Source organism: Giraffa tippelskirchi, chromosome X, assembly GCF_054371585.1.
Source record: "Giraffa tippelskirchi isolate mGirTip1 chromosome X, T2T-mGirTip1v1.2.pri, whole genome shotgun sequence".
Lineage (NCBI taxonomy): Eukaryota > Metazoa > Chordata > Mammalia > Artiodactyla > Giraffidae > Giraffa > Giraffa tippelskirchi.
In genome coordinates this window covers 20,908,972-20,920,834 of record NC_137289.1, presented here as the reverse complement: position 1 = coordinate 20,920,834, position 11,863 = coordinate 20,908,972, and the positions used below count along the sequence as shown (strand labels likewise).

The window sequence follows — 11,863 nt, the reverse complement described above, 5'->3', positions numbered from 1 at the left end:
TTTTTTTAACTGTTTTCTATTTTTTAACTTTACAATATTTTATTTTTATGTATTTATTTGCCTACACTGGGTCTCAGTTGCAGCACATGGGATCTTTAGTTGCAGCATGTGGGATCTAGTTTCCTGACCAGGGATCAAACCGGGGCCCCCTACATTGGGAGCACAGGGTCTTAGCCACTGGACTGCCAGGGAAGTCGATTTTAATATATTTTTAAGACTCTCCATGATTACTGTCCCCCTTTTTTCCTCAGTTCCAGTCAGCCATAAAGCCTACTTAATATATTTTTTTAATATTCCCAGCATGCTCCCTTCTCAGGCCCTTTGCACTGCATATTCTCTGACTGAAACTGTCTTCCACCCGATTTCTGCATGGCTTGGTCTTTTACTACCTCCAAGTCTTTGTTCAGCTGTTACCTTCACAGTGAAGCCTACCCTGACCACCTTTTTAGAAAATTCAGTACCTGCCCCTTGAATTTCCTTCTCTCCTTTCTATATTTCATGGCCTCCGGTGCACTTATCACCTACAAACATATTAACACATTATAAATTTCCATTATAAATTTCCTTATTTTGGTCTGATTGTCTTCCACTGCCAAAATGTGAGCTACATGAGAGCAAGGATTTTTGTCATTTATTTCACCGCTATGTTCCCAGTGCGTATAGTAGTACCTGGCATGTGGTAGGTACTCAAGAAATTTTTGCTGAATGAATGACAAAGAAGAGTTACTAAGGGTATTCATAAATGGGAGGCTTATCTGGAATGTACAAATTGTGTTTGGGAGGAAGTCTGGCTAGAGCCAGAGGGGTGTGGAAGAGAGATTTAAGCACATGACAAGGTCAGAATGTGGAGGCCCTTGAATGCCTGGAACATAAATATTAAATGAATAAATAAATGAGCAAATGAATGAACAGCCTGGTTGGGTTCTGCACACTGTCTTAGCATCCAGTGAAATAATCTGACCTGCATGGATTGTGAAGAGCTGACTCCTTGAAACTTCAGCTTTTTTCTGTGGAAAGAGCTTCTATTGGCAAACAAAATACCCTCTAGAAAAGCTGAAGTGTCCTGTGCTATGCCTGAAATGGCCACTAGGGAATGCTCAAATCCATAATGCTGAACCATTAAAAATGAAGTTGGGCTCCCCCATCAAAGGCTGTCTCGGGAGCCCCAATCCTCTGACTGCTGATTTAGCAGGCGGATAAAGTGGAGAAGGATAAGTCTTCCAATACTATTTTCTCCATTTGCCATACCCTATCTCCCGACCCCACCCCAAGCACGTACTGGACATGTAGTTAGTGTCCTTGGCATTCAAGGCCCTTCAAAATGCTGCTTAGTTTTTGGCCACCTCCCCTAAACAGACCCTATGCTCGAGCTGTACTTAAGCTGTATCCTCTGTATATACTTCCTTCTTGTACCATCACCCCCGCGTTTTTTTCTGCTTTTTTCTCTGCTTATCATTACATATCCAATTCCTATGCATCCCTTTAAAGCGCAGCACAAAAGCCACCTCCTCCATAAGTCTTCTCTGATAACTATTACTCTCATTGCTCACTGCCTTCCTGAGATCCTGGACTGTCACCCTGTCTCAGTTACGAGTCACTTGGTAAACAATGACTCAGATACTGTCTCTATCCAAGCCCTTCATCCTGGAGTTCCCACTGAAATCAGAAATCGACCATTTCTGGACTGTCAGGGAGGCAATGGATAGAGGTCAAAAAATGAAACAAAAAAATATGAAGTTATGATCCTGCAGGAACAGTAAGGAACAGCCTATTCTCCTTTGAACAAATATTATAGATTATACACATGAAATTAAAATAATCATAATGATTCTTTCCAGCTGCCTCAACCCTACCCTTGGGGATGAGGAGCAGGCTGCCCTGCCCAGCTTCACCCCCTCCCAGGCAAGGCCCCACTGTTCCCTGGGTCTCCTTTTCCCTGCCTTCCTTACTCAGCCTGGTCCACCGGCTTGGCTGCCAGGATACGGGGAACTCTAATAGACGCCTGGGGCCTTTTTCCCTTTTAGCCTCTCTCCACCTGCTGGACTCTGTGCTTTGTTCTCTGGAATCATGATAAAGAGCAACACGGAAATCACATTAAATGTGACAATGTGCCGCAGAAAGCACGTACCACAAATGGCTCCTGGGGCAAGCAGAAGGAGTAGGGGGCCTGCCTAGCAAAGTCCGTGCCTGGATTAGTCCAGACCAGCTCCTGGTGAGCAAGCTGGAGGCAGTGGGAGGGCAAGGTAAAACGGAGATAAAAGGAAATCAGCATTTACTTTTAATCTACATAAGCACTCTGAGAAGGCATTGTTGTCACTATTTTAAAGACTTGGGAACTCAGGCAGAGACAGAGGAGGGGACTTCACCCCAGGCTACAACAGTTAGAATGCAGAGATAGGATTTGCATCCAAATCTCAATGACTACAGTGACCAGCCCCCTTCTACTGGACCATGTCATTTCCATCTACCTCATCCTTGCTTTTTCTCCTCCACAGAAAGGTCCCAGCACAATGGTGGGGACGTTGAGGGTGCTCAGCTCCTTTGCTGGGTTCTCTAGCTAATTGATAGGCCCCAAAGCCGACATTTGCTACTTACATTGTAAGATGTGGGATACCATCAACGCTGTACAGTTGTCACTGCATGGCAGCCTTCCCAGAGCCAAATCCTTCTTTATTTGAAGAGTAAAAAGGTACCTGCAAAGAAGTGGGGGGAAATCTCTTGAGAAAGAAACAGGAACAAGACAGAAGCATCTCCCTTCTCCCAGACCCAAGATGTTTCAAGAAAGACACGGTGCCCCCAGTCAGGGAGATGCCTGTTGGGGGTGGTGAATAATGCATAGGCTTCGCTTCAGCCCCTAACCAGCAGCTAGACCACGACTCAGCTGAGCCAGCGCTTTGGCAGCCCTCACAGCCGTTAGGAATCACCCTGGCCAAATCCTCCCGCCAACTCAAGGGAGTTGGCCAACAATCCTCTGGTGGTTTCTGCCACGTAGCAAAGCCACATACCCCGCCAGAGAGAAAGGGAGATTCAGCAAGAATAAGCCTGTGCAGGAGGCCAGGACTGCTCTGTTCACAAAATGCTCTCAAGTCCTCACTATGGTAACAACTTAGAAAGTTGGCACCATCACCCCATGTTCCAATTATGGAATGACAGAGGTTAGGTGATCTTGGCAAAGTCCTATCACCCCGAGAGAGTGAAACTGTGGCCAGATCTCAGGTCTGCCATTCAGTTTAGGCTGGCTCCTACCCAAAAGATGGTGTTTCAGAAATCAAGAACTTGAGGACGTGCTTCTGCCCCTTCACCTGGCCCCCGATCTCTGTATCACCAGGGCCCAGCCCAGCCCTTTGCACAGAGCAGGTATGGAATTACTGTGTCCCGAATGGAATGAAGCCAGACTGCCCTTTTCCCCAGTGGTAATCATTCATGCCAAGTCTCTTCAGTTGTGTTTGAGTCTTTGCAACCCCATGGACTGTAGCCCACCAGGCTCCTCTGTCCATGGGATTTCCTAGGCAAGAAACCCACTGGAGTGGGTTACCGTGCCCTCCTCCAGGGGATCTTCCTGACCCAGGGATTGAACCTGTGTCTCTTGCATCTCATGCATTGGCGCTCTTTACCACCAGCGCCACCTGGGAAGCCCACCACTGATGATCAGGGACCCTTAAAGTGTATGTTGGTATCCAGAGCTTTGCCAATCAGAGAACATTTGTTCCATACTTTTAAGCCCTTATGAAAGGCAATCAACTTTCGAAAAGATGTGTATAATTAAGATTCTACTGCTGACTGTGTCCCTTCTTGGTCCAAAACTGTTTCCAATATTTTATTTTAGACATTAAAACATTTATTGAGTATCTACTGTGCACATTTCCCTATATAAGATGTAACTGATAATTTTCTAAATAATGTTCTATCTAGGTTTTTTAAAACCAGTTAAGACTTGAAGGCAATGTGGTGAATCAAAATTAACTGCAGGTGATAGATGAAAATACAGACTGGGAGAAAACAGATAAATTAGTAGATGATTATTCACTTTACAAAAGGGTTCATTATGAAAGTGAAAAGTGATGCTCCCCTAATGGATTAGAAATGATTCAATCAGAAAAGTTATATTTGAATGCCACTTTGAGAAACAGGTATTGGCCTCAAACGACGCCTCCTGGTAAAGTCAACTACAATTAAGTATTCTCAAATGGACCAATGGGGAAAAAATAAAGGAAGTCTAAACTTTGCTATTGCCTGCTTTCAAATATAGATGTAAATGAGAATAATCAGCCTCAATTGCTAAAGGGGAGGTGAATTTAATTTTACTCCTAACAAGAAAGAAAGTAAACTTCTTATTTGACACATTCCTTGCTGTTAAGGAGGCAGCTGCCTGCTGCAAATACCAAATCCTTCCTCTGAACAGCTGATGAATCATTTATCATCACATTGATTCTCTCATTCTTTTTTTTTTTTCTGAGAAAAAGTTTATCTTCATCAGAATTGGTTACAATTTGAGACTCGACTGAAATGGGTAAGCAAAGGCAAACTGATAGAGATACCAAGTTATCTGGGAAAGGGGCCTGCTGTTGCTGCTGCTGCTAAGTCACTTCAGTCGTGTCCGACTCTGTGCGACCCCATAGACGGCAGCCCACCAGGCTCCGCTGTCCCTGGGATTCTCCAGTCAAGAACACTAGACTGGGTTGCCATTTCCTTCTCCAATGCATGAAAGTGAAAAGTGAAAGTGAAGTTGCTCAGTCGTGTCCAACTCTTCGCGACCCCATGGACTGCAGCCTACCAGGCTCCTCCGTCCATGGGATTTTCCAGGCAAGAGCACTGGAGTGGGGTGCCACTGCCTTCTCCGGGGAAAGAGGCCTAAAACTCACAAATTTGGAGAGGATTTGGAGAGAGACTGATATGTGAAAAGACTGACTTCTACAAAGACCCCTCAGAAAAGAAGCCCCCTGTACAAGAGAGGTAAAGAAAAACTGGCCATGAATCATGTTGGGGAATATTTCAGGTGAAATACCCTCTAACATCCCATGACCTTGGTCAAGTCACTCTAGTTCCCAGGACCTGTTTCCTTATATCCCTTTCATGTGTAAAAGTCTGGAGTCTAAAGTCTAGAAAGCAGAGTAAGGTTTAAGAGAGTGTTTCCCTGGTGGCTCAGATGGTAAAGAATCTGCCCGCAATGCAGGAGACCGAGGTTTGATCCCTGAGTCAGAAAGGTCCTTTGGAGAAGGACATGGCAACCCATTCCAGTATTTTCTCCTGGGGAATTCCACGGACAGAGGAGCCTGGAGGGCCACAGTCCATAAGGTAGCAAAAAGCTGGACACAACCTAGCAAGTGACACTTTCATTTTTTTTCTATGTTGACAAGATTTTTCAAAGAAGTTTACACTGTCATTTTAAAGGGCATTTTTACAAATATAAAAATACTGTAACATTTCATACTTGATACCTTTTAAATTTTTACAAGTATACAAATATTTAACTTATATAAAATTAATAATAGTAATTATTAATATTATACTTAAATGTCAATCATTTATAATTGTGCAAAATAAATAATTTATTACAATTTGATGAACAGTGGACAGAGGTTCGTGACATTGTACAGGAGACAGGGATCAAGACCATCCCCATGGGAAAGAAATGCAAAAAAGCAAAATGGCTGTCCGAGGAGGCCTTACAAATAGCTGGGAAAAGAAGAGAAGCGAAAAGCAAAGGAGAAAAGGAAAGATATTCCCATCTGAATGCAGAGTTCCAAAGAATAGCAAGGAGAGATAAGAAAGCCTTCCTCAGTGATCAATGCAAAGAAACAGAGGAAAACAACAGAATGGGAAAGACTAGAGATCTCTTCAAGAAAATTAGAGATACCAAGGGAACATTTCATGCAAAGATGGGCTCAATAAAGGACAGAAATGGTATGGACCTAACAGAAGCAGAAGATATTAAGAAGAGGTGGCAAGAACACACAAAAGAACTGTACAAAAAAGATCTTCACGACCCAGATAATCACGATGGTGTGATCACTCACCTAGAGCCAGACATCCTGGAATGTGAAGTCAAGTGGGCCTTAGAAAGCATCACTACGAACAAAGTTAGTGGAGGTGATGGAATTCCAGTTGAGCTATTTCAAATCCTGAAAGATGATGCTGTGAAAGTGTTGCACTCGATATGCCAGCAAATCTGGAAAACTCAGCAGTGGCCACAGGACTGGAAAAGGTCAGTTTTCATTCCAATCCCAAAGAAAGGCAATGCCAAAGAATGCGCAAACTACTGCACAATTGCACTCATCTCACACGCTAGTAAAGTAATGCTCAAAATTCTCCAAGCCAGGCTTCAGCAATATGTGAACCATGAACTTCCAGATGTTCAAGCTGGTTTTAGAAAAGGCAGAGGAACCAGAGATCAAATTGCCAATATCTGCTGGATCATCGAAAAAGCAAGAGAGTTCCAGAAAAAGATCTATTTCTGCTTTATTGACTATGCCAAAGCCTTTGACTGTGTGGATCACAATAAACTGTGGAAAATTCTGAAAGAGATGGGAATACCAGACCATCTGACCTGTCTCTTGAGAAACCTGTATGCAGGTCAGGAAGCAACAGTTAGAACTGGTCATGGAACAACAGACTGGTTCCAAATAGGAAAAGGAGTACGTCAATATTGTCACCCTGCTTATTTAACTTCTATGCAGAGTACATCATGAGAAACGCTGGGCTGGAAGAAACACAAGCTGGAATCAAGATTCCTGGGAGAAATATCAATAACCTCAGATATGCAGATGACACCACCCTTATGGCAGAAAGCGAAGAAGAACTAAAGAGCCTCTTGATGAAAGTGAAAGAGGAGAGTGAAAAACTTGGCTTAAAGCTCAACGTTCAGAAAACTAAGATCGTGGCATCTGGTCCCATCACTTCATGGGAAATAGATGGGGAAACAGTGGAAACAGTGTCAGACTTTATTTTTTGGGGCTCCAAAATCACTGCAGATGGTGATTGCAGCCATGAAATTAAAAGACGCTTACTCCTTGGAAGGAAGGTTATGACCAACCTAGATAGCATATTTAAAAGCAGAGACATTACTTTGCCAACGAAGGTCCATCTAGTCAAGGCTATGGTTTTTCAAGTGGTCATGTATGGATGTGAGAGTTGGATGGTGAAGAAAGCTGAGTGCCGAAGAATTGATGCTTTTGAACTGTGGTGTTGGAGAAGACTCTTGAGAGTCCCTTGGACTGCAAGGAGATCCAACCAGTCCATCCTAAAGGAGATCAATCCTGGGTGTTCATTGGAAGGACTGATGTTGAAGCTGAAACTCCAGTATTTTGGCCACCTCATGCAAAGAGTTGATTCATTGGAAAAGACCCTAATTCTGGGAAGGATTGGGGGCAGGAGGAGAAGGGGACGACAGAGGATAAGATGGTTGGATGGCATCACTGACTTGATGGACATGGGTTTGGGTAAACTCCGGGAGCTGGTGATGGACAGGGAGGCCTGGCATGCTCCGATTCATGGGGTCGCAAAGAGTTGGACACGACTGAGTGACTGAACTGAACTGATTTTTATATTTTTTACTTTTCTACTTTAGAAAGGTTTTATGAGTCATTATCACTTACTACCTATGGGATACACATACACACAAGCATTTTCAATATGCAGGGAACTTAGGTGGCATTGTACTTGTGCTGTCAAGCTGCCCTCTGATTGGAACACAGACGCAATGAAGGCAAACACTCTTACTGTTGTAGCAGTTAATGGCATATCCCCAAAGTGGGCACCCAGGTTGGTTATCACTTTTAGAACAGCATCCCTCCTTCTCCGTCAAGTCCCCATCCTTTGAAAGATTAACACTTTGGGGACCAGCCAGGCCCTCCTGCTCACCAACTCCTCACCATCTCCCAGAAAGAGACTGTGATCCAAGCCTTCCAAAGAAGGCTAGAAACCTGTTCCCTGATAAAAGGACAATGATTAAACAACATCATGCATCATACAAGTACTATACCTTGTAAGCTCTTCTCGCAGATGTCCAGGGTCCACTGGGAAAAATTTCACCATAAATTTGAAAACAACTTCCTTAGGATCTTAAAACACAATATCTCCATAAGTTTTATTTCAACAGTTACAGGTCTTCAGAAACACACACACACACACACACACACTCCCCTCTCCCCTCCACTCCTCTCCTCATCACTCCTTCTCATACACTTTTCATTGAAATTTCAATTTTTCACATTTGTGAGATGCTGCTATTTCTGGACTGTGCCTCTATGTGGACAGCAATCGGGAAAGTCCTCGTGCCCCTCTTCCTACCCTCTCTCTCTCTCTCTCTCTCTGAGTTTCTTTTTGTAAAGATGTGCCCCGTTTGGGGCCTACCGTGTCCTCTCTTAAGAAGTGTTGCATTTGGAAAAATATACCACTTGCTACTTGGGATTCTGCATTCCTGGCTGAGAGAAGGGCCCCACTGTAGAGGCAGGTGAATTTCAGCTGGCTCAAAGATTCTTAAAGGGAACTAGTAGTAGGGACTGAGACCTCTGTGTATCATAAACTCTACATTAAGAAAACATATCTTGGGAGATTGGGATTGACATGTACACACTGCTATATGTAAAACAGATAACCAACAAGGACCTACTGCAAAATTAATTAATTTAAAAATCCATATCTACTTGCCTTCACTCCTACTTGCATTTGAAAATAAGAAACTTTTTGCATCAAAAGCAAGTGTACACATTCAGCACTAATACCATTCATTCAGTAAATATTCGTTGAGTGTCTGTTGCATGCTAAGCATTGTACTAGCAGGTCCTGGAAATAAAAATACAATTAAGCATTCAAAGGCTGGTAGCAGCGGCAGACTTCTAGACTGACAAATACAGCACCACAAAGTGTTATAAGCCCAAGAGGGAGAAAAGAGTTTGGAGGAAGTCAAGGAAAGCTTCCTGGAGGAGTTGACACCTCAGTAGGGCCACCAGATTTAGCAGATAAAAAGACAGGATTCTCAGTTAAATTTGAATTTCAGATAAACAATGATTGCATGGGACATACTTACACTAAGAAAATTAGTCTTCATTGATCTGAAATTCTAATTTAGCTGGGCATCTTCTATTTTATCTGAGAAGCCTACACCTGAGGCTAGTTTTGTTAAAGTCAGGAGAGGTAGGAGTATGAAGTGGTCAGAGTCAGAGGTAAAGGCTATAAAGCCAGTCAGAATTCAGTGCTTTGTGGATCATGCAAAAGGGTTTGGACTTTATTCTAAGGGCAATAGGGAGTCATGGAAACATTTTAAGCAGGAGAGTGATGTGGTAAGGTTTCTATTTGCGGTAGTTCCTTTGGGAGTAGTGCACAAGATGGATTGTGGGGCTGAAGTGGGGGAGTCAGTTGGGAAGCCGTTGGAATTATGTGACTGATTATCATCATACAGTGTGTGCTAAGTCGCTCAGTCATGTCTGACTCTTTGCGACCCCATGGACTATATAGGCCACCATGCTCCTCTCTTCATGGAATTCTCAAAGCAAAAATACTGGAGTGGGTTGCCACTCCCTTCTCCAGGGGATCTTCCTGACTCAGGGATCGAACCCACGTCTCTTACATCCCCTGCATTGGCAGGCGTGTTCTTTACTACTAGCACCACCTGGGAAGACCCACATCATACAGTGGGAAGCACCAACATGCAGAGAGCAGGAGGGGGAAGACGCACGAAGACAGCTTTTCTCAAAGTGTGGACTGAAATCAACCTGCAAGCAGAAACATCTATGGAGGTTGTTAAAAATGCAGATTGCTGGTCCCCACCGTGGGGGTGAGGCCCAGGAATCTGCATTTTAACAAGACCCTGCCCCACCTCACAGTGATCCTAATACACACTGAAATTTGAGAACCACCACATGATTGTAACATATGGGGTAGAGGGATTATTTCATACATAGTAGGCTCTCAAACGTGAACTGAAATGAATGGACAATGTCTGTGACAGAATGAAACTAAAACACCTCCTGGAAGACCATGAATGGCATGGCTGATTGACATCAAGGATGCTCAAAGATTTGCAGGGCTAGAGTCAGAGATGTATCCCTAGGGCCAATCCACAGAATTCTCTAAATTTACTCAAAAATCTAGCAGCCTGATTTTCTTCATCTCAGGCAAAGTTAAAATGATTTTTCAAAATTGGTAAATTTACTGGATGATGAAGGATTAAAATACTACATCAAAGCCCTTTTCTCGGCTTATGTTAAGGTGTGGAATAGCGCAGTATTGTTGAAATATTTTCAAGTTATAACTAGGAATTCTATTCTTTAAGTGATTTTCCATACTTACTTTTTACCTGCTTTGTAATGGGCTTCAGCAGTTCCAACCAGACCTGTAACAACATTAATGAAAGAATTGGTAGAACATGGCATTGAGTGCACCTTTTTTTGGATAACATATTAAAGTCAACATGAAGCAAACAAATATCAAGACTCTTCAGACTTCGAAAGATAGTAAGGAACAGCAACATCAAAGAGATGCCGTGCCTGCCCCACACTCAGCCTGCCCCCTTGTATTTTCCCAATGACAGTGCAGATTGTTGATCTGTAAACTCTTTGCTGTTGGCATTTGAATCACTGCTCCCCTGCCACAGAGGGGTGACAGAGGTATCATATGCCAGGCTTACTAATTGCCGCAAAGACTAATGAAGGCGTTTGGCTCCATATTTGAATCCTACAGCCTCCAAATGCCAGCTTAGTAGTCATAATGAGCCTTTCTGGGAAGGAGCCAGATAAAAGATCCGCCAAGGCAGGACACAGCAGGGAGAACATTGGGAGTGGTAGGACATGAGAGAGGGCCAAGGAGAGTGCCCTGAACACTCATTGGTGAGGTTAGGAGTCTTCATTCTGGAGGCTGAGTTCCAGCCTCTGGAAAATCAGAATCAAGCACAGAGAGCTCTTCACACAGTGAAGACACAAGAGGAGCAGCGGGTGGAAGAGTTTGTGTTTGGCAAACTGAAGTGACTTTTAATAGCCAAGGAAGGGAAATAGTGATTAAATCCTGTCATTTTGCAAGGGTTTAAATGGTTTTTCATTTTGCAATCAGGGGTTTGAGCCCTACATACCTAGCTGAAGGCTGCATTTAGAAGCAATTCTAGACACAAAGAACCCTATAATGAAAGCAACTTACATTATTTCCAGAATGGCTACAGAATTCTAATCCAAAATACTCCTTTTCAGCAAGATTTAGATGGCTGCAGCTCAGGTTAAACAGCGCCTTCCCGGATGACTTTTGCTAAACAAAACAAAGAGATCATAGCAGTTTTCCATTCTAGGCTGATACTGTTACTGCAGTGCAGGGGTGGGGCAGATTGGGTGGGGAAGGGGAGAAGCAACTAGACTTTATTCAGTTTCCTTTAAGCACAGTTTTCTGGCACCCTCCCAAATGAGGTTGAATTTTCCATACATATACCGGCATCTATCTGTAGATTGTTTTAGAGGTACCTTTTAAAAAGCCTCAGATGAATGAGAAACCCTCTTGGAAAAAGACAGCCTCACCCTTAACTACTTAGGCTGGATCTACAAATCTACCCTTTCAATGGAATTCTTTCATCAGTTCATTCCACAGGCAATTTGAAGGATTTTCCCCAAATTGACAGATACTTTAATCAAGATGCAATTCTGACCTGCTTAAAATCCTTCAGTGACTCCCTTCAGGATCAAGTCTGTACTCCCTAGCAGGGAGGCTGGGCCCTCCTCTCCATCTAGGGGCCCTGCCCGCCCCTCCAGCTTCATCTCTCGCCCTTCCCCCTGCCAGCCACTTTCTACTAATCGCAGCCTGCTCCCGGCTCCCCACACATGTCAAGCAGTTTCATGCCTCCATGCCTCTGTTCCTGTCATTCCTTCTACACAGAACGCCCTTC

At 43.6% G+C, this 11,863-nt stretch overlaps 1 protein-coding gene across 1 annotated transcript in view; it reads right to left on the bottom strand.

Annotated features, from left to right (window-relative positions):
• The window catches only part of FRMD7 (FERM domain containing 7), a 38,026-nt gene that overhangs the window by 16,625 nt on the left and 9,538 nt on the right, over positions 1–11,863 (bottom strand). The window contains exons 2-5 of the mRNA XM_081564017.1: positions 11,131–11,235; positions 10,291–10,333; positions 7,982–8,015; positions 2,596–2,693 (exon numbers count right to left, since the gene is read on the bottom strand). Of these exons, the coding sequence (XP_081420143.1) occupies positions 2,596–2,693; positions 7,982–8,015; positions 10,291–10,333; positions 11,131–11,235 (280 nt within the window). The remainder of the gene's footprint in view (positions 1–2,595; positions 2,694–7,981; positions 8,016–10,290; positions 10,334–11,130; positions 11,236–11,863) is intronic.